Source organism: Spermophilus citellus (genome assembly GCF_964194105.1).
Source record: "Spermophilus citellus genome assembly, chromosome: 9".
NCBI lineage: Eukaryota > Metazoa > Chordata > Mammalia > Rodentia > Sciuridae > Spermophilus > Spermophilus citellus.
Genome location: NC_138191.1, coordinates 118,929,001 through 118,951,909, shown reverse-complemented (window position 1 = coordinate 118,951,909; position 22,909 = coordinate 118,929,001). Strand labels below are relative to the sequence as shown.

At 41.6% G+C, this 22,909-nt stretch overlaps 1 protein-coding gene and 1 long non-coding RNA gene across 4 annotated transcripts in view; one reads left to right on the top strand and one right to left on the bottom strand.

Moving 5' to 3' along the window:
• LOC308657003 overlaps nt 1-22,909 on the bottom strand; it is a 195,316-nt gene that overhangs the window by 168,719 nt on the left and 3,688 nt on the right. The window lies entirely within an intron of this gene.
• Nucleotides 234-22,260, top strand: TRNAU1AP (tRNA selenocysteine 1 associated protein 1). Of its 2 annotated transcripts, XM_081308439.1 has the most exons (9): nt 234-385; nt 847-944; nt 6,542-6,641; nt 7,263-7,315; nt 10,136-10,267; nt 11,687-11,806; nt 18,210-18,372; nt 18,757-18,790; nt 22,008-22,260. In XM_081308439.1, exons 1-9 carry the CDS (start codon nt 359-361, stop codon nt 22,142-22,144), a joined length of 864 nt encoding a protein of 287 aa, XP_081164565.1. In that variant the 5' UTR covers nt 234-358; the 3' UTR covers nt 22,145-22,260. The 2 variants fall into 2 exon arrangements, with proteins under 2 accessions (XP_081164565.1, XP_081164566.1); XM_081308440.1 differs by lacking the exon at nt 11,687-11,806.

Genomic DNA, 22,909 nt, shown 5'->3' with positions numbered 1-22,909 from the left:
ACAACAAGCACAGGTCAGTTTTTAAATTATATATGCACTCATACAGGTGTGTGGTCTTGTTTGTTTTTGTTTTTTTAACTACTCAAAACCGAAAACAAATTCGCACCGCTCGCTGGCAGCGCCGCCAGTTAGCCACCAGTCTCCTCAGGTCTCTGGCCAGAGCTTCGCCCGCTGCGGTCCGGAAGCTCGGCCTCCGCCGGGGTCGCGAGGAAAACCCGGAACGGAATAGCGAGTCGAGCCGGAGCTGTGGCGCGTGCGCAAAAGGCGCAGCAGGCGCGAGCTCCCGGGCGGTCCCCGAGGCGCGGATTGGCGCCCGCGCGCGCCCCGGAGGCCCGCGAGGTGCCCGCCCGGGTGCGGGATGGCGGCCAGCCTGTGGATGGGAGACGTGAGTGAGGACGGCCGCCCCGGCTCCGAGAAGGAGGAATCTCGGTGTCCCGAGGGAGGAGGATATAGGGGGAGGGGACCTCGGATCCCGACATGGTGGAAGTGAACGGGAGGAGGGTTCCCTTTGGTGACACAGAACCGGGTCCCAGCGTCAGAGTGAAGCGTCTAAGTCCGGGGGGAGGGGGGGTGGTCCTGGGGCCCCTCCTGGGTACCTGGAAGGGAAAGGGAGGTTCTTTGGGGGAACAGAAGGGGCGGGACCCAAGGGTTGAAGCTTGGTTCTAGGCCTGCAGTGATGGGGCTCCTGACTCCTCGGGCAGGTTTGGGAGTCAGGAGTTGAGACATACGTCTGCAGAGGAGGGCCCCGTGCCCTGCATCAGCCTGCGGCTTGCAGGTAGGGGCCCTGTGCCCCGGGATGGGCAGCTGGACGCGGGCCTGAGCAGCGTCGCTCTTGTTTTTATGTAGCTGGAACCCTACATGGATGAGAACTTCATTTCTAGAGCCTTTGCCACCATGGGGGAGACCGTGATGAGCGTCAAAATTATCCGAAACCGCCTTACTGGGTACTTCTCTCTTCATCTTCCTAGTTCTGCAACTGTCATTCAGGGGAATGTAGACATCACAGAAAGGGCTCATCACCACCTCTGATAGTAGTTTACAATGTTATAAAAACTAACATTTGGGGGCATATTGAGTGGAAGTATAGCATATTGTTTAAGAACAGGATGCTGAAGCCAGACTGGGTTTGAAAACTATTTCTGCCATGTGACCTTGAATAAGTATTTGTTTACCTTGTCTCATTCACAAGGTAATGAAATTGAGTGTGAAATATGAGAGTAATATTAGAATTTACCTCATAGGTGAGGACTAAATTAGTTAATTGATATTTTGCATTTAGAACAATGTCTGGCTTATGGTATAAGCTAGTAAGTATGGATGGATTATGACTTGCTACATAATAAAGATTTTCATTCATTATCTGTTTAAAATCACAAATACCTCTGAGCTGAGTACTTTTATAAAAGAAGATCAATAATTGTGTTAAAGTGACATAGCTTTTTTTATTTGTGCATGTAGTACTGGGAGTGGAACCCAGGGCCTCTGGTACGTTAGGCAAGCTCTCTACCGCTGAGCTACACTCCGAGCCCCTAATGCAGCTATTAAATGACAAACTAGGGCTCAAATACAAGTCTGTCCTCAAAATTTTCTCTTGAGTGTCCCTTAACTCTTTTTTTCCCCCTTTTTTCTTTTACTCTCTCTCTTTTTGTTGTTTTTATTATACTGAGAATTGAACTCGGGGTTTCATACATGCTAGGCAAGCACTGAGATACATCCCCAGCTCTTTTTTATTATATTTTGATACAGGATCTTGCTAAATTGAAGAGATTGGCCTTGAACTTGCAATCTTCCTGCTACAGCCTCCTGAATACCTAGGATCACAAGCATGTGCCACCTTACCAGTTGTCTCTTAATTCTTATGCTAGTCATTAAAAATATACATTTAGCCAGGCACAGTAATCCCAGTGACTTTAGAGGCTGAAGCAAGAGGTTCACAAGTTCAAACCCAGCTTCAGCAACTTAGCACCCATGTATATATACATACACACACACACACACACACACACACACACACACATATATATATATATTTATTTATAGAGATATTACTATAGGGCTGGGGCTATAGTTCAGTTGATAGAATGCCTGCCTCCTATGCACAAGGCCCTGAGTTCATTCTCCAGCACGGCCAAAAAGGAAACCAAAAAAATTTATTACCACAAGCTACAGTGGCACATGCCTATGATCCCAGTAACTGGGGAGGCTGAGGCAGGAGGATCAGAAATTCAATTCTGCAATTCAGCAAGACCCTGTCTCAAAATAAAAGGATTGGGGATATACCTCAGAGGTAGAAAGTTCCTGGGTTCGATCCCCAGTACCACAAAGCAAAAACATTACCCAAGGACACATTTTCTGACTGGGAGATCATGCTGGCCTGAACATTTCTGTTCCTGATTTTATAAACAGAAAATCCCAGATAATCAGCTACTGGTATGAAAGTTCATTTTTTAACACTTTCTGCTTTTTAAAAAAATTTCATAGATCCTCACATTTTAGCCTTTGTTTGCCATAAGATTTGAAACTATCTTTTCTTACCAGTAATTGCTAAACTGTTACTTATGATGGTACCTGTGGACACATTTTATTTATATCCTGCCTCACTTGACAAAGGCTTTGAAATGGCTTAGAAAAATACTGTATAATAAATAAATGTAAATTTTAAAAATGAAGACCAGAAAAAAATAAGGTAAAAATGTAACACCCAAGTAAAAACTATGCAATAAAGCATAGTGCTGCTGCAGTAGCACAGGCCTTAAATCAAAGAATTCAAAGGCAGAGGGGAAGTTCAAGGCCAGCCGTAGCAATTTAACAAGGCCCTCAGCAACATAGTGAGACTCTAAGATGAAAATTTAAAGGGCTGGGGATGTGGCTCAGTGGTTAAGTGCCCCTGGGTTAAATTGTTAAATCCTTAGTGCAAAAAAAAAAAAGAGAGAGAGAGAGATCTTCCCCTAAGACCTGGCAAGTCCTGGCCTACTTATTTCCCCAAGAGAAAGGATGACATGTATATTTTTATTACAAAAAAATAGACCTTGGGGCTAGGCTGGGACTCAGCAGTAGTTTACTTGCCTGGAATATGTGAGGCACTGGGTTTGTTTCTCAGCACCACATATAAATAAATAAAATAAAAGTCTACCAACAATTAAAAAAAAAAAAAAAAGACCTTGAGCTGGGTGTAGTGGTGCACACCTGTAATCCCAGCAGCTTGGGAGTCTGAGGCAGGAGGATCTAGAGTTCAAAGCCAGCCTCAGCAATGTGCTAAACAACTCATCGAGACCCTGTCTCTAAATAAAATACAAAATAGAGCTAGGCATATGGCTCAGTGGTGGAGTTCCCCTGAGTTCAACCCACTCCCCAAAAAAAGACCTTGAAAAAGAATGTTCAGAGGAGCTATGTGACAACAGCCAAAAACTGAAAATAGCCCAGGTATCCATGAAAAAAGAAAAGTATGTATCAGAGCATTCATAGTGATTGCCTTTGAATGGCTGGGTTATTGGTGATTTTATTTTCTTTGTACTTTTTTTTTGGGGGGTGTGGGTACCAGGAATTGAATTCAGGGGCACTCAACCACTGAACCACATCCCCAGCCCAATTTTTGTATTTTCTTAGAGATAGGGTCTCACTGAATTGCTTAGCGTTTTGCTGTTGCTGAGGCTGGCTTTGAACTCTCAATCCTCCTATCTCAGTCTCCCCGAGCTGCTGAAATTACAGGATACATCACCGTGCCAGCCAGGCAAGCACTCTTTCTTTCTTTTTTTTTTTTTTTTAATAATTTTCAATATTTATTTTTTAGTTCTCGGCGGACACAACATCTTTGTTTGTATGTGGTGCTGAGGATCGAACCCAGGCCGCACGCATGCCTGGCGAGCGCGCTACCGCTTGAGCCACATCCCCAGCCCGCACTCTTTCTTTTTTGTGCCAGGGATTAAATCCATGGGCACTTAACCATTCCTGAGCCACATCTCCAGCTGTTTTTCATTTTTTTAATTTAATTTTTTTTTTTTTAAAGAGAGAGTGAGAGAGGAGAGAGAGAGAGAGAGAGAGAGAATTTTTAATATTTATTTTTTAGTTCTCGGTGGACACAACATCTTTGTTGGTATGTGGTGCTGAGGATCGAACCCTGGCCGCACGCATGCCAGGCGAGCGCGCTACCGCTTGAGCCACATCCCCAGCCCCTATTTAATTTTTTAAATTTGTTCTAGTTAGTTATACATGACTCATTTTTAAATTTTGTTTAATTTTTTTACTATTTTTTTTCAGTTGGTGATCGACATTTTTTAGGGGTACCAGGATTGAATTTAGGGGCACTTGACCACTAAGCCCCATCCCCAGCCCTAGTTTGTATTTTATTTAGAAACAGGGTCTTACTGAGTTGCTTAGGGCCTCGAAGTTGCTGAGGCTGACTTTGAACTCCCCATCCTCCTGCCTCAGCTTCTGAGCCGCTGGGATTACAGGCATGCGCCTCTGCACCCTGCTCCATGATGGACCTTTTTATTTATTTATTTTTAATTATTCTTTTTTTAATATTTTTTTAGTTGTAGTTGGACACAATACCTTTATTTTATTTATTTACTTTTTTTTAAGAGAGAGAGAAAGAGAGAATTTTTTAATATTTATTTTTTAGTTTTGGGTGGACACAACATCTTTGTTTGTATGTGGTGCTGAGGATCGAACCCGGGCCGCACGCATGCCAGTCGAGCGTGCTACCGCTTGAGCCACATCCCCAGCCCTTTATTTATTTACTTTTATGTGGTGCTGAGAATCCAACCCAGAGCCTTGCACATGCTAGGCAAGCACTCTACTGAGCCACAAACCCAGCCCTGGACCTTTTATTCATTTATTTATATGCTGTGCTGAGAATCGAACCCAGTGACTCAAACATGTGAGACAAGCACTCTTCCACTGAGCCCTAGCCCCAACTCTTTTTAATTTTTTATTTAGAGATAGGGTCTCCCTGAGTTGCTTAGGGCCTCACAAAATTGCTGAGACTGGCTTTGAACTCTCCATCCTCCTGCTTCAGGCTCCTGAGCCAGTGGGATTACAGGTATACACCACTGTGCCTGGCCAAACACTCTTTAATTTTACTGTTTTTTTTTTTCGTGTTTTTGTTCTGTTTTGTGACACTTTACCATTGAGCTACATCCCCAGCACTTTTTATTCTATATTCCAAGACAGGATCTAGCTAAATTGCTGAGGCTGGCCTTGAACTTCTGATTCTCCTTCCTGAGAACTACTAGTCACTGGGATTGCAGGCATGTACCACTGCATCTGGCCCTTTAACATTACTTATTTTGTTGTTTAAGTACTGGGAATTGAATTCAGAGACACTCAACCTACATCCCCAGCCCTATTTTTTATTTAAAGTCAGGGTCTCACTAAGTTGCTAAGCGCCTCACAGTTGCTAAAGAAGTAAGGGTAGTTTTCTCATATCATGTTCTACATTTTTGATTCATTTACTTATGTAGTAATTTACCAGTTCTATCTCTAATATTTTTTGCAAACTAGATGTTAAATCTAAAGCTTGATTGAATTGCATTAAATATTTTTGGCAAGAGTACTTTACCAATGATATAGTATATAAATAAATCTTTACCCAGTGAGTCTGGGACTCTCCAAATTAGCAGTCCTTATATTTAGGTTTGTAAGTTATTTCCTAACTGGAATATTGCGAACAACAGAAACTGTGGGTTCTGCCAGGCGCAGTGGTGCATGTCTATAATCCTAGCAGCTGAGGAGGCTGAAGCAGGAGGATCTCGATTTCAAAACCAGCTTCAGTAAAAAGTGAGGCTGTAGGCAACACAGTGAGACCCTATCTCTAAATTAAATACAAAATAGGGCTGGAGATGTGGCTCAGTGGTTGAGTGCCCCTGAATTTAATCCCCGATACCCAGAAAAAAAAACAAACAAAAAACTTGAGGGCTGGAGATGTGGCTCAAGTGTAGCATGCTCGCCTGGCATGCGTGCAGCCTGGGTTCGATCCTCAGCACCACATACAAAAAAATAAATAAATAAATAAAGTTGTTGGGTCTGCCGAAAACTAAAAAATAAATAATTCTCTCTCTCTCTCTCTCTCTCTCTCTCTCTCTCTCTCTCTCTCTCTCTCTCTCTTTAAAAAAAAAAAAAACTTGAGTTCTGATTAGAAAATCATTTCTCTTTTCCTTCAGGCTAAGACTCATGGATATCTTGAACCCATTAAGTCCGAAGTTTTCAATTCTGTGACTATTTCAATGAAATTGACCAACATGCATTAAAATATGTCAGAATTCATAATATAGAGATTATTATGTGTTATTATATTGTTAATCATTATATTCTGATTATTAAACAACTATTTATGTAATATATATAAAAAATAAGGTGTTTTTGTTTTGTTTTGTTTTTTGGTGGTGCTGGGGATTGAACTCAGGGCCTTATGCATGCAAGGCAAGCACTGTACCAACTGAGCTATATTCCAGCCCCTAATATTTTAGTTTTTACAAGTGTTCCACTTCTGGACAGTGTAATAAGATGGGTTAACCATTCTCTCTCTCTGCTTTCTTTCCAGGATCCCAGCTGGCTACTGCTTTGTAGAATTTGCAGATTTGGCCACAGCTGAGAAGTGTTTGCATAAAATTAATGGGAAACCCCTTCCAGGAGCGACACCTGTAAGGACATTTAGATAATGATAATGTTGCCATTTTCATTGTCTTTAATTACCACCATCTATTGAAGCCCTACTGTATACTTACCTCATTTTATTTAATCCCATAACAACCCTGTGTAGCAGGCATTGTTATCTTTGACATAAGAGGAAACTGAAGCTCAGGGAAGTAAATAACATACCCAGGGCAACACAGGTAGTGAGTGCAGAGCCAGGATTCAGACTGAAGATTGGTTGCTTCCAAAACCTTTGCCCTTTCCACTCTGCATCACTGCCTCCTATGACAGAAGACTTGAAACTCTAGGTCTTTTGCCTGACTGAGAAACTAGAACAGGCTGGCAGCAGCAGGAACCCATTTCAAGAGAGTTGCATTCTGCTCTTCCCACAGTTACTTAGCTTACAGCTGCTGCACCAGCTGCCACACCTGGGCTCATAGAACCATGGAGCTGGCAGTGCCCTTAACGGTCATCCGTGCAACCCCCTCATTTTATACAGGAGAAAAGGCTGAGGCTTAGAGAGGGGGAGATGTTTTGGCCAAGGTAATTTATTTAAGTTTTTTTCAAATATTGTTTGACTGTTGAAACACCTTTCTTTTGTTTTAGTTTGCTTGTTTTTAAATTTCTAGGCAAAACGTTTTAAACTGAACTATGCCACTTATGGGAAACAACCAGATAATAGGTAAGTACAGAGCAATCCCAATGTAGCTTCAAGGCCTACCACAGGGGTGAGATGTGGCAATGTGCCAATGATTGCCAGAAGGAGGATGGGGAACCAAATTTGGCTGCCTGCACTTTGCCCGCTCCTGAGGGAAGACACACTTCCACTTCCCATTGGTGGACCTTCCTAGGGTGCATCTTGTCACAGCCATGTCTTTTCCCTGCAGTGGTAGAACACTTGCCTAACATGCTGAAGGCCCTGGGTTTAATCCGGGAGGCAGGGGGTTTTTCTGTATCTGGTCCCTCCCCAGTCTTCTACTTTGTTACTATCCACATTATTGAGGTTTATTCAGTAAGAATCCACCTGTGATAGCAACATAAATTGATTGGCATTTCAGGTTGCTATTTTAAAGTTTTAGAACAATGTATTAAAAGCTTTAAAAAGCTTTGCACCCATTGACCCTGTATTCCTGCTTTTCACAGTTTATCCAAGAATGTGTGCAAAGAGTAGCCTTGAAAGTGTTCATTGCACTGGGTACAATGGTGCATGCCTAAGCAGTTTGGGAGACTGAGGCAGGAGGATCACAGGTTCAAAGCCAGCCTCAGCAACTTAGAAAGGCCTTGTCCCTAAATAAAATATTAAAAGAGGGGCTGGGGATGTGGCTCAAGTAGCACACTTGCCTGGCATGCGTGCAGCCCAGGTTCGATCCTCAGCACCACATAGATGTTGTGTCCGCTGAAAACTAAAAAAACTAAAAAAATAAATGTTAAAATTCTCAAAAAAAAAAAAAAAATTAAAAGGGGCTGGGGTTGTAGTTCAGTGGTAGAGCACTTGCCTAGCACATGTGAGGCACTGGGTTCAATCCTCAGCACCACATAAAAATAAATAAGGTATTTATATATACATACGTATATGTATATTATGTATATGTATGTATATTAAAAGGGGCTAGGGATGGGGCTAAGTGATTAAATGCCCCTGGGTTCAATCCCCATTACCAAAACAAACAAAGTCATGTTGCAGAATATTGATTTTATCAAGAGGTTGTCAGTACGTGCAGTTTTGTTGTTGTTGATGTTGTTGTTGTTGTTTTCTTGGTACTGGGGATTGAACCAGGGGCACTTGACCACTGAGCCATATCCCAGCCCTGTTTTGTATTTTATTTAGAGACAGGGTCTACTGAGTTGCTAAGCACCTTGCCATTGCTGAGGCTGGCTTTGAACTCACAATCCTCCTTCCTTAGCCTCCCGAGCCACTGGGATTATCGGTGTGCACCACTGTGACCAGCACAGTTTTTGGTAATTTTTGTTTTGTTTTGTTTTTAGAGATAGAGTCTCATCATGTTTTCCAGGCTGGCCTCAAACTTCTGGGCTCATGTAATCTCCTGTCTCAGCTTTCTGAGTTCCTTGGGATATAAGTGCATATCATTGCCCTTAGTTGTTGGTGATATGTCAAAACTAAATGGGGTAGAAACAAAACAGGATAGGCTCGGTGTGGTGGTATGTGACTATAAACCCAGCAACTCAGGAGGCTGAAGCAGGAAAATTGCAAGTTTGAGGCCAGCCTCAGCAATTTATGATCCCTGAAGCAATTTAGCAAGGCCCTATCTCAAAATAAAATGGGCTGGAGACAGTCACAGTTGCAAATTCCTGTAATCTCACAAAGGAGGATCACAAGTTCAAAGGCAGTCCCAGCAACTTAGCCTAGACCCTGTGTCAAAATAAAAAGAATGGGGATATGGCTCAGTGGTTAAGCACCCTTGGGTTCAATCACCAATACGCAGGAGGAAAAAAAAAAAAAAGAGTACTGGGGATATAGCTCAGTAGTAAAGCACCCTTGGGTTTAATTCCCAGTACAAAAAAAGAGAAGCCATAGAAAAAAAGAAAAGTATGTATCAGAGCATTCATAGTGATTGCCTTTGAATGGCTGGGTTATTGGTGACTTTATTTTCTTTGTACTTTTTTTATGGGGGTGTGGGTACCGGGAATTGAACTCAGGGGCACTCAACCACTGAGCCACATCCCCAGCCCTATTTTTGTATTTTATTTAGAGACAGGGTCTCACCAAGTTGTTTAGCACCTCACTTTTGCTGAGGCTGTCTTTGAACTTGTGATCCTCCTACCTCAGCTTCCCAAGCCATTGGGATTACAGGTGTGCACCATAGAGTGACCCTCAATCCCCACCCCCACAGTAGCTTGGATTACAAGTATGTACCACTACCCCCTGGCTTCTATTCCTTAACATTTGATTTTAAAATGTTGAATGCACACAGAATGTCCAGTTTCTTTCAAAAAAATTTCTCTTTTGAGTTTTTCAGAGATGTACCTCTGACCTGTTCCTCCATCTATATGTATATATACTTTTTTTTTTTAATTTTTTTTTTTTAGAGAGAGAATTTTTAATATTTATTTATTTATTTTTTTTTAGTTCTTGGCGGACACAACATCTTTGTTGGTATGTGGTGCTGAGGCTCGAACCCGGGCCGCACGCTTGCCAGGCGAGCGCACTACCGCTTGAGCCACATCCCCAGCCCTGTATATATACTTGAAAACTTGAAAGTAGACAGGCCTGTGTAGTAATAGAGGAATTCAAGGCAGGGGGCTGTTTCCCTAATTCTTCTGCCAGAACTGTAATGAAAAAGATTAGAACCTGGGTAAGCCTAGAATGCATGAGACCCTGGGTTTGTTCCCCAGTCCTGGGAAAGGTGGGTGGGGACATTGTTAAGTCCACCCATCAGATGTGTTTCCTAAGAGGCTCTGAAGAAGTTTATCAGGAAGTCCCAAAAGAGCTCTGCAAAGCAGGGCTTTTACTCTTTATCACTGATTCTTGTTCTCTCCTCAGCCCTGAGTACTCCCTCTTTGTGGGGGACCTAACCCCAGATGTGGATGATGGCATGCTGTATGAATTCTTCGTCAAAGTATACCCCTCCTGTCGGGGAGGCAAGGTGGTTTTGGACCAGACAGGCGTGTCTAAGTAAGGCTTTATCTGTAACTGATTCTGTTTTGAAATTCTCCTCTGGGGCAAGTGTTAGCATGTTGCTTCAGAGCAGAGGCTCTGGAGCCAAATTGGTTTGAATCCTAGCTCCAATACTGGCGAGGGACTATGAAGTAAAAAGCAAGCCTCTGCCCGTATTTTCTTGTCTGTAAAGTGGGGCTAATAGTATCTCTTATAGAACTGTTATAAGGATAACTAATAAAGGATATAAGTAAGTCATATAGGAAATGCTCTATGGTTGTTTGCTGTTGTATTTATTATTTTTACTGAGCCTTTCAGTGTAGTTAGAAGTTGTCACTTCAGAAAGTGAAAAACAGCCAGGTGCAGTGGTACATGCCTGTAATCCTGGCAACGAAGGAGACTGAGGCAGGAGGATCACAAGTTAAAAGCCAGCCTTAGCAACTGAGAGAGGCCCTAAGCAACTCAGCAAATCTGTTTCTAAATAAAAAATAAAAAGGGCTGGGGGTGTGATTCAGTGGTAAAGCACCCCAGGGTTAAATCTCTAGTAACCCCCCCAAAAATAATTAATTAATTTTAAAATGTAAAAAATGAATAGAAAGGGAAAAACTTTAAGAAAGGTTTGTTTTGTTTGTTTGTTTGTTTGTTTTTTAAATGGCAGTGCTGCATATATGAGGCAAGCACTCTACCACTGAGGCACACCCCAGCCCAAACAGGCTTATTGTTGATTAGCACAGTACTTACAAGCACAGGCTTTGGAAGTCCGACACATGTGGATTTGATTTATGCTTCTACTATGTATAACTTTGGCTACCTCTTCAGTAAAATGGTGGATACTATCTTATGTGATTGTTGGACAGTTTGATGAGATTACTTAGGGAAAATACTCAGTACAGTGCCTGGGAAATAATTAGTGATCAATAAATGTTACCTATCCCTAGTTCATTCCCCAACAAGAACATGAGCTCAGGAGAGCGAAACCAAGTCTCTGTGACTGCTGCATCCACACAATACCAAACATACAAAGACTCTGGAAATATTTGTGGAGTGGACTTCTTCAACTGTTATTATTACTGCTACTACTATAATTATAGTGATAATAATTTATTATTTTCCAGTAGATTAGGAAGGATGCTCTTAACTGGGAAGGAGTCCCACAGGTGAAGGTATTAAGAATGGTCAACTGAAAGTAGGAATTCCTGCAGATTTCAAGGTTGTCCAGTGCTTGAATCTGGCACTATTCTGTGGATACCTCCACTACTGGGACTTGTCCTTTCCCAGATTGATGGATTCTTTCTTCCTTCTTACCCTCTTTTCTTTTCCTCAATCCTGCCTGCCTCTAACTCTTCCCTCTAACTCTTCTTTTCTATGCCTCCATTCTTAAAACTTCATCACATTTGTGACCTAAGAGTGTATTGGGTTTTTTTTTCCCCCCTGCAGGGGTTATGGTTTTGTGAAATTCACAGATGAACTGGAACAGAAACGAGCCCTGACGGAGTGCCAGGGAGCAGTAGGACTGGGGTCTAAACCTGTTCGGCTGAGTGTGGCAATCCCTAAAGCGTGAGTTCGGTAGGGAGGGCGGAGGGCCTTAGACTCATCCCACCCACATTCCTTATCTGTTTGCTGACCGCCAGGTATGGGACTCCCACTTGGACGGGAGGCTGCAAGAAGGCTGACTTCAAGTCATGATTACCAAACATCTGCCTTTGGGCAGGTGGGTGCTGGGTATTAGAGATGAACTACTATAACCTCAACCCTTCAGAGGTTGAAGACAGGTATAACTGGGGGAGGCAGATATATTCAGATGTTTCTGGTAGCAATACTGTAAAAGCTGGCTATACTTGTCCAATGTTCCTTTTCTTCGCTCAGTGGTGTTGCTATTGAGAATTTATAAGAATTGAGCAGAAGGAAAAAAGTTGCTTCCAGTGTGAGCTATATTTATGTTAATGAAACCTTCAAACCTCCTATGAAAGTCCCTTGCTGTGGATATGGCTAAGAATGGATTCTAAACCCCTTATAGAATATTATATATGTCACTATTAGATTTGTCATGGTAGGTAGAAAACCTTTTCTGCCTTTTCTAGGTAGAAAATCCTTTCCTAACAAGTCCCAGAAGTTTTTTTGTTTGTTTGTTGGTACTAGGGATTGAACTCAGGGACACTCAGTCACTGAGCCACATTCCCAGCCCTATTGTGTATTTTATTTAGAGACAGGGTCTCTCACTGAGTTGTTTAGTGCCTTGCTTTTTGCTGAGATTTGCTTGGAACTCGTGATCCTCCTGCCTCAGCCTCTCGAGAGATTGGGATTACAGGCTTGCACCACTGCCCAGCTCAAGGAGATTTCTTGAGCAGATGTAAGACAGCCTTTCTCTGAGTAGCATCTTTCACTATTTAACCAAGGTAACAATTCTCAACTGGGGGCAGTTTTACCCCTAAAGGGATATTGGCAACATATACAGATACTTTGGTTACCTCAATTAGAATGGCATCTAGTGTGTAGCAGCTAGGATTGCTGCTAAACGTCCTACAATAACTGTGTGTTATTATTATTTTATTTTTTTTTTTTTTGGTAGGGATTGAACTGAGTTTCCTAAGGCCTTGCTAAGCTGCTGAGGCTGGCTTTATTTATTTATTTTTAAAAATATTTATTTTTCAATTGTAGTTGGACACAATATCTTTATTTTATTTATTTATTTTTATGTTGTGCTGAGGATCCAACCCAGGGCCCCGCACATGCTAGGTGAGCACTCTACCTCTGAGCCACAACCCCAGCCCCTGAGGCTGGCTTTAACTAACTTGAGATTCTTTTGCCTCAGTCTCCCAAACTGCTGGGAATAACTGTTTTTTTAAAGTGATTTGGGGGGCTGGGGATGTGGCTCAAGCGGTAGCGCGCTCGCCTCGAATGCATGCAGCCCGTGTTCGATCCTCAGCACCACATACAAACGAAGATGTTGTGTCTGCCGGGAACTAAGAAAAAATAAATAAATGTTAAAATTCTCTCTCTCTCTCTCTCTCTGTCCCCCTCTCTCTCTCTCACTCTCTCTTTAAAATAAATAAATAAATAAATAAAGTGATTTGGGAATTCTTTGTGTTTTAACTATGTTTAATACATTGAATGATACCAGGTATGGTGGCACATGCCTGTAATCCCATTTGTTTGAAAGGCTGACACAGGAGGATCGCAAGTTCAAAGGCAGCCTCAGCAACTCAGCGAGGCCTTAAGCTACTCAATGAGACCCTGTCTCTAAGTAAAATATTTTTTTAAAAGGGGCTGGGGAATGTGGCTCAGTAGAAAAGCACCTCTGGATTCAATCCCTGGTACCTCGACCTCCCCAAAAAATAATAATACATTAAATGAAGAACAACCTGAGTGATTTCTTTTTTTTTTTTTTTTTTAGTTGTAGATGGACACAGTATCTTTATTTATTTATTTTAATGTGGTGGGCTGGGGATGTGGCTCAAGCGGTAGCACGCTCGCCTGGTGTGCGTGCGGCCCGGGTTCGATCCTCAGCACCACATACCAACAAAGATGTGTCCGCCGAGAACTAAAAAGAAATAAATATTTAAAAAAAAAAAATTCTCTCTCTATTTTAATGTGGTGCTGAGGATCAAACCCAGGGCCTCACATGTGCCAGGCAGGCGTTCTACCACTGAGCTACAGCCCCAGCCCCCGCCCCAACCTGAGTGATTTCCCCAGTGTACTCTATGTAATTACATCCCTAATCCCCCCCACTTGTTTTTTTTTGTTTGTTTGTTTGTTTTTTGGTTTTATTTTTTGTGGCAGGGTCTTACTAAGTTTCTTATGGTCTTCCTATCTTGGCCTCCCAAATAGCTGGAATTAAAGGCATGTGCCACCAAACCAGCTAGCAAAATTTTTAAAAGAGAAAAATTTCCTCATAATTACATTACTCCAAAATTACTATAATTTCAGCCAGGTGTAGTAGTGCATTCCTGTAATACCAGTGACCCGGGAACCTCAGACAGGAAGATCAGAAGTCTGTCAGGATCAGTCTGGGCTACTTAGTGAAACCCTGTCTCAAAATGAAAAATAAAGGCGGGGGTACACACCTATATCCCAGCAATTCAGGAGGCTGAGGCAGAAGGATCACAAGTTCAAAGCCAGCCTCAGCAACTTAGCGAGGTCCTGAAAAACTTAGCAAGACCCTCCCTCAAAATAAAAAGAGCTGGGAATGTGGCCTAGTCGTTAAGCACCCCAGATTTAATCCCCAGTACCAAAAAAAGAGGGCTACAGAATGGTGTTGTGGCTGAGCTCAACACCACATAAAAATAAATAAATAAACGAAATAAAGATATTGTACCACAGAAAAAAATTTAAAATTACTATAAAACTTCTTTATATGATTTTTACAAGACTCAGTTTACATAGCATAGTTTTTCTTTTTCTTTCCTTTTTTGGCGGTGCTGTGACCCAGGGCCTCATACATGCTAGGTAAGCATCCCACTACTGAGCCACATACCCAGCCCCTTTATTTTTTTATTTTGAGAAAGGATATCACTAAATTACACAGACTGACCTTAAACTTGTTATTCTCCTGAGTAGCTGGGATTACAGGTATGTGCTACTACATCTAGCTCAACCCTTCATTATTTAAGTTATAAGAGCGATGCAGGTATAATGGTGAAAAAAAAAAAGTGTTCATTGGGTTTGTTTTCCAGTTTACTTAGCACATACACTTTTTCATATGGTTGTAAAATCCTCGTATATTTACGTGATGGGCTGTGCTGGATATTGAACCTAGAACCCCATATTGCTAAGCACACTCTATATTGAATAACCCCAGACAATAATGTTTTTTTGTTTGTTTGTTTGTTTGTTTTGTTTTGTTTTTTAAGAGAGAGAGAGATAATATCTTTTTTTGTAGATGGACACAACACAATGCCTTTTTTTTTTTTTTTTTAATGTGGTGCTGAGAATCAAACCTCGGTCCCACCTGTGCTAGGTGAGCGTTCTACTGCTGAGCCACAATCCCAGCCCCAACAATAATTTTTTTTTTTAAAGAAGGAAATGGCTTGATCTTTATAATGATCCTATAGAGCAGTTTTTTTTTTTTTTAAGAGAGAGAGAGAGAGAATTTTTAATATTTATATTCGGCTGACACAACATCCCTGTTTGTATGTGGTGCTGAGGATCAAACCCGGGCTGCACGCATGACGGGCAAGCACGCTACCGCTTGAGCCACATCCCCAGCCCCAACAATAATGTTTTAAAATAAAATGCAGGATAGAGTTGGGGATATAGCTCAGTGGTAGAGTGCTTGTCCTGCATGTAGGGGACCCTGAGTTCCATCCCTATCACTACAAATATAAATAAATAATTAAACTTCAGGATATGTTTCCCCTCACCTCCCAGGACTGGTAATTGAACCCAGGGTCTTGGACATGGTAGACAAGCGCTTTACCACTGAGTTACATCCCCCTTTTTTAGAGTCTCACTAAGTTGCCCGGCCTCCCAAGTAGCTAGGATTACAGGCATACACCTGTACACCAGACTTTGAATATTCTTTCATGGTACATTCTGTCCAGGAATTCTTCTGATGTATACCAGTTTGATATCTTATCATTTGTTCAGTCAGTATTTACCGAGTCCCTGCAACTACATAGGTCCAGTCCTAGACTTTGGAGATATAGCTATAAACAGGGGAAACAAAGAGGTTTTAATCTGTTCTGTTACTTGTTTGATATTGTTGTCAGTGATTGGTACCTGCCTAAGGGGAGGTGCCCTAAAACCCTGGGAATGAGGGTGACCAGAGTTCTTTTTGAGAATTTGACTATAACAGCTGTATATAAAGAAACAGAACAGAAATGTCTTAATTGTCTGATGAAGACAAAATCAGATTCAGGCTAGGGAGACTGTACCTTCAATTTCCTTAACAAGTCAGAAGAGTGGCAGATATACTTGAAATCATGAAAGGGGAATCAGAGATGAATAGCAGGAGTGTCCAACCTAATGCTGGGCAGGGAGCAGGAGTCTGCCAGTATACTTCATTGAACCATGTCTCTAGAGGGGAATTGCTTCAGTCTAGGTCTCAAGCAGTCAGAGGTGGAGTCCACCTGACACCTCTGGCTAAGTCCTGCTGACCAAGCAGACTTTGAACTCGAAAGGAATAGCATTTGTAGTTCGTATAATAGGGATTTATTTGTATAGTATTCAGCTTCTGCTTATGGCTTGGTTACCCATCTAGCTTGACTATAGACAGCAAATGAGGACATCCATTATATGGAACCCTTATGAATCTCCTTACAAACCAACCAGTGGCATGATGTGGTTAGCTTCTGTCTCCTTCCTGTTTGTTGGCACTTATAAGACACTCTGGGGCTGGAGTTGTAGCTCAGTGGTAGTGAACTTGCCTCCCAAGTGTGAGGCACTGGGCTCGATCCTAGCACCACATAAAAACAAAGGTATTGAGTCCATATACAATTTAAAATTAAAAAAAAAAAAGCAAAAGACACTCTGGAGCCCTTCAGAGAACAATGAATGGAAACACTGCCACATACTGAGCTTGAGTTATGTTGTTGTGATTCTTCTCATCTAGGATCACTGGTAAGAACCCTAGGATCACTGGTAAGAACCTGGACCTCTTTGATGTGCCTGTTCACATATGGTTTATATGTCACTGCAGGCAATAGATTCTTTGTGGTCTTGGCATTCTGACTTTGGTTAGTAGCAACTATGGCTACTATGCACTGAGAAGGAAAAAGCTTTACAACCAACACTGGGAGCATCAGCCCTGATTGATGAATGCAAGATGTAGAAGACAAGTTGTTGTGAGCTTGTCAGAGCAGGTGCTGTTTGTAATGGTGTAACATTAGAAGTGTAACTCTTAAAGAGTTAAATGTGGCTCCAGACCGAAGCATAGCCTTCAGAAATCACTCAGCTTTTTAGAGATTTGATATCCTCATCTGTATAATGGGAATAATAAATAACAGCTTTTTTTTTTTTTTTTTTTTTTTTTTAGAGAGAGAACTTTCAATATTTATTCCTTAGTTCTCGGCGGACACAACATCTTTGTTGGTATGTGGTGCTGAGGATCAAACCGGGGCTGCACGCATGCGAGGCGAGCGCGCTACCGCTTGAGCCACATCCCCAGCCCTAACAGCTTTATTTTAGGGCCGTGCAAGACTTAAATTAGGTGACCATAGATGAACAATGATTATTACAAAACCAGAGTAACTACTTAAATAGATGGCACAGTGTCTGTGGATGTAGCTCACTGTAGAGCTCATGCTTAGCATATGCAAAGCCTTGAATTTGATCCCCAGCACACACACGCATACACACACACACACACACACAAGATCACCCTAATGAACCATAGTGATAAGACTACTGGAATACTGTTTGTTTTGTTTTGGTGTTTCATGGGAAATGTGGTGGCACATACCTATAATCCCAGTGGCTCAGGAGATTGAGGCAAGAGGATCTCCAGCTCAGAGCCAACCTCAACAACTTAATGAGGCCCTAAACAACTAATGAGACCCTGTCTTAAAATTTAAAAAAAAAAAAGAAAACTCTGTAGTTTGAAATACTTCTTAGATCATCCTAAATCCAGATTCTCTAGCCATGTTTACCTGACTTTTGTAGCTGGAAGAAAAAAAAAATAATAATAATAACCTCCCAAGATCTTGAGAAGGGAGAGAAAAATTGGTCCTGACTTTGATAAGAGAGACAAACCTAACCATTAGGAACTATCTTAAAATACATGGGTTCTGGAGACAGACTGCCTGAATTTGAATCTCTTAGTAGCTGTGAGACTATGGACCAATTATTTAATCTCTGTACTCAGTTCCTAATCTGAAAGTAGGAATAACGTTATACTAATTACACAGGGTTATTGTGAGGATTAAATGAGTTAATCTGCATAAAGCATTTAGAACAGTCTCTGGTCACATAGGAAATGTTACATAAATGTCTGCTTATATTTGTTTTTATTTCTTCATTTAAGGAGCCGTGTAAAGCCAGTGGAATATAGCCAGATGTATAGTTACAGCTATAACCAGTATTACCAACAGTACCAGAACTACTATGCCCAGTGGGGCTATGACCAGAACACAGGCAGCTACAGCTACAGTTACCCCCAATATGGCTACACCCAGAGCACCATGCAGGTAACTGATTTGGTAAAGCAGCCACTCTTGGGTTACTTTTCTTTTCTTTTCTTTTTTTTTAAGAGAGAGAGAAAGAGAATTTTTTAATATTTATTTTTTAGTTTTTGGCGGACACAACATCTTTGTATGTGGTGCTGAGGATCGAACCCGGGCCGCACGCATGCCAGGCGAACGCACTACCACTTGAGCCACATCCCCAGCCCTCTTGGGTTACTTTTCTCCTCTAGAAATGGGTCAATCTCCAGGATGGGATTAGTAACAGGGCTTAGGCTTCACAAAAAGTGGGAAAGCTAAAGTGACCCAATTCTTATTAAAAACAAGCCACCATGCCCACAGGCTAGGATTTCATCATGTTCATCTCTTCCCTCTCTGGTCTCTTGACAGACATATGAAGAAGTTGGAGATGATGCATTGGAAGGTAAGAAAGAGTTTATTCATTCATTCCTCTGTCAAGGGTTATCATGTGATTGCTTTATGGTTCGCCCTGTGCTTGAGCTAGATTCTGAGGAATGCAAGGTAAAGTCTACTCTGGAGGAATTTACATTCTTCTGAGAAAGCCAGACACATACATGATAATGGCAAAGTGTGAAGCCAGAGGTGTGAGTGTAGATCCCTTGGAAAATGTCCACACAATTCGGTAGTTTTTCAAATAGTCACAAAGTTATGCATCCACTACTACTAGTTCCAGAACATTTTCTCATCCCTAAAAGAAACCCTGCAACCATTAGCAGTCACTCTGTATACCCCTCTTCCAGCCCCTGAAAACCACTCTTATACTTTTTGTCTGGACTTTCTTTGGGGCGGGGTTACTAGGGGTTGAACCTAGGAGTGCTATACCACTGAGCCGCATCCCAACCCTTTTTATTATTTATCTTTTTTTGAGACAGGATTTTGCTAAATTTGTTAGGGCCTAAAATGCTGAGGCTAGCCTTGGATTTACAATCCTCCTGCCTCAACCTTGCAAGTAGCTGGGATTAGAGGTATGCACACCACACCAAGCTTCTAGGAGTTTTAAATAAATAGAATATATGTAATATATGATCCCTTTTGAATAGCATCTTTCATTTAGCATAGTGTTTTCAAGGGTCATTTGCATTGTAGTCTTTAAGTACTTCATTTCTTTGGGGACCAAACAATATTCCATGCATTTTGTTTAGCCATTCATCAATTGATAGACATTTGGGTTGTTTTCACCTTGGGCTATTATGAGTAGTGCTATTATAAATATTCATGGATGAGCTTTGGTGTGAATAAAGACAAGTTTTCATTTATTTACTTATTTTTAGTTGTATATGGATTCAATGCCTTTATTTGTTTTTATGTGGTATTAGGATGGAACCCAGTGCCTCACACTTGCAAGGCAAGTGCTCTACCACTGAGCTACAACTCCAGCCAAGTTTTCATTTCTTTTAGGTACATATCTAGGAGTAGATTATTTGGTGAACTGTTTAACCAGTTATTTTGCCAAACTTCCATTTTACCTGCCACGTTTTATATTCCTTCCAACATGTTTGACATTCCAATTTCCCCACATCCTCATTGGCACTTGTTTTTTTTTTTTTTTTTTTTTTTTGGAGAGAGAGAGAGAATATTTAATATTTATTTATTTATTTTTAGTTCTCGGCGGACACAGCATCTTTGTTGGTATGTGGTGCTGAGGATCATGCCAGGCGAGTGCGCTACCGCTGAGCCACATCCCCAGCCCTGGCACTTGTTTTTTTTCATTCTAAGTGCCTGGGTTTGCAGGGTATCTCATTGTGGTTTTTTTTTTTTTTTTTAATACATTGATTTTATTTATTTATTTTTATGTGGTGCTGAGGATTGAACCCAGGGCCTCGCACCTATGAGGCGAGTGCTCTACCACTGAGCCACAACCCCAGCCCATCATAGTGGTTTTGATTTGCTGATTACTAATAGTGTTGATCATCTTTTCATATGCTTTTATTGGTCATTTGTTTATCTTTGGAAAAATGTCTACTTAGCCTTTGCCCATTTTTTAATTGGTTTGTCTTTATTGTTGAGTTACTAGAGTTAGAGTCTTTATATCTTATTCTGGATAGTATTCTCTTGTCACATGTATGACTTGCAAATATTTTCTCCCATTTCATAGGTTATTTTTTTCACTTTATTGACAGTCTTTTTTCCCCCACAGTACTGGGAATCAAACTCAGGGGTACTCTACCACTGAGGTACATCCTCAGCCCTTTTTTGGCAGGGTGCAGGTACTCCCTAAATTGCTGAGGTTGGCTGGCCTCAAACCTGTAATCCTGCTGCCTCAGCTTTCCAAGTAATGGGGATTATAGCATGCATCTTGACCATAATTCTTTTTTTTGTTTTTGTTGTTGTTGTAGATGGACAGCATATCATTATTTTGTTTATTTTTATGTGGTGCTGAGGATCGAACCCAGTGCCTCATATATACAAGGCAAGCACTCTGCCACTAAGCTATGGCCCCAGCCCTTAGACCATAATTCTTTTATCAGACATTTGTCAGTTCTTTGAGGTGGCACTTTGGACACAGCAATTGTGTGTGTGGTGCTGGGGATCAGACCCCAGGCTTTTGCACATTGTGAGACAAGCACTTAACTACTGAGCTATACCCTTGGCCCAACTAAGTGTTGTTGTTTTGAGGGGGGTACCGGGGATTGAATTCTACCACTGAGCCACATCTCCAGGCCCCCTCCCCCCCCCCCGCTTTTTTTAGTTGTAGTTGGACACAATACCTTTATTTCATTTATTTTTTATGTGGTGCTGATCCTCATACATACTAGGTAGGCGCTCTACCACTGAGCCACAACCCCAGCCCTCCCCAACCCTATTTTAGAAACAGGGTCTCACTGACTGTTGCTGAGGCTGGCTTTGAACACGCAATCCTCCTGCCTCTCAGCCTCCCTAGCCACTGGGATTACACGCATGCACCACTGCGCCTGGCCAACTCAGTGATTTTTTAAAAAAATATTTATTTTAATACTTATTTATTTATTTATTTTATTTTTTTAAAGAGAGAGTGAGAGAGGAGAGAGAGAGAATTTTTAATATTTATTTTTTAGTTCTCGGCGAACACAACATCTTTGTATGTGGTGCTGAGGATCGAACCCGGGCTGCACGCATGCCAGTCGAACGCGCTACCGCTTGAGCCACATCCCCAGCCCTACTTATTTATTTTTAATATTTATTTTTGGGTTGAGGCAAAATTAGTGATTTTGACCAGATTTTTCAAGCCCAAATTTGAAATGAGGACCAGACGAGAAAATCCAGGGCATATGATTACTAGATATAGGTGTATCTTTTTAAGTATTTGCATTTATTTTTTTTAATGTTTATTTTTTAGTTATAGTTGGACACAATGTCTTTATTTTACTTTATTTGGTGCTGAGGTTCAGACCCCGTGCCCCATGCATGCTAGGTGAGCGCTCTACCTCTGAGCCACAACCCCAGCCCCTAGGTGTAGCTTTTAATAAATACGAAAGGAAAAACAAACCCCATTACAGGTATTATATTCTCTAAGAACATTATCATTTTCATCCTGGTGGTCTTGCCCCTCCGGGAGGCCTAGAAGTAGGAAACTGGGTCCAGATCCCTTGTGGCTGTCGTGCCTTAGTCTGCCCTGACCCCATCCCTGCTTTTCCCCCCAGACCCCATGCCACAGCTGGATGTGACTGAGGCCAACAAGGAGTTCATGGAACAGAGTGAGGAGCTGTACGATGCACTGATGGACTGCCACTGGCAGCCCCTAGACACAGTGTCTTCAGAGATCCCTGCCATGATGTAACCAGGACAAAGGACAAGTCAAGATGAACTGACTTTAAAAAAAAAAAAAGTGAAAACATTTGCTTTTGGAAATGATTTGTAAGATTTTAATGACTTTACTAAGATTATTACTACTTCTGCAACTCTGCTGCCTCTTACTTGGTAGTGAACTATGAGTGTGAAAACTAAGAGACCAACTGTTCAACAGGCTCAAATATTTTGTTGAACTAGTCATTTGCCCAAGTAGTAGGTTTACACTCAAACTCCTGGACAAAGGGCAGTTTGGGGTCAACATGTGGATCATGAGATTCATTTACTAAACCCTGGTTTATAAGCCATTCTCAGGCATCTAAATTCCTTGGGTCAGAATTTGTGGAGCTTCTGCTGTGTCAGCAGTATTCAAGGCTAGCAGGTAAGCTAGGAAAGGTGTGACTCACTGAAGAGGAACTTGTTGGTAGAAGTGATCCGAGCTTCTCCAGAGCCAAGGCAGGATTGTAAATTCAAAACCAGTCTAAGCAAAATTGCTATATTAAAAAGAAATTAAGAGGGGTGGGCACTGGGATGGTGGCTCAGTGATAGAGCACTCTCCTAGCATGGGTGAGGCCCTAGGTTTGGTTTCATTTCTTAGCACTACATAAACAAAAAATATATATATTTAAAGATATTTTAGTTGTAGACGGACACAATATTTTTATGTGGTACTGGGACTGAACCCAGAACGTCACACATGCAAGGCAAGCACTCTACCACTGAGCTACAACCCCAGCCCTAAAAAATAAACATTTGA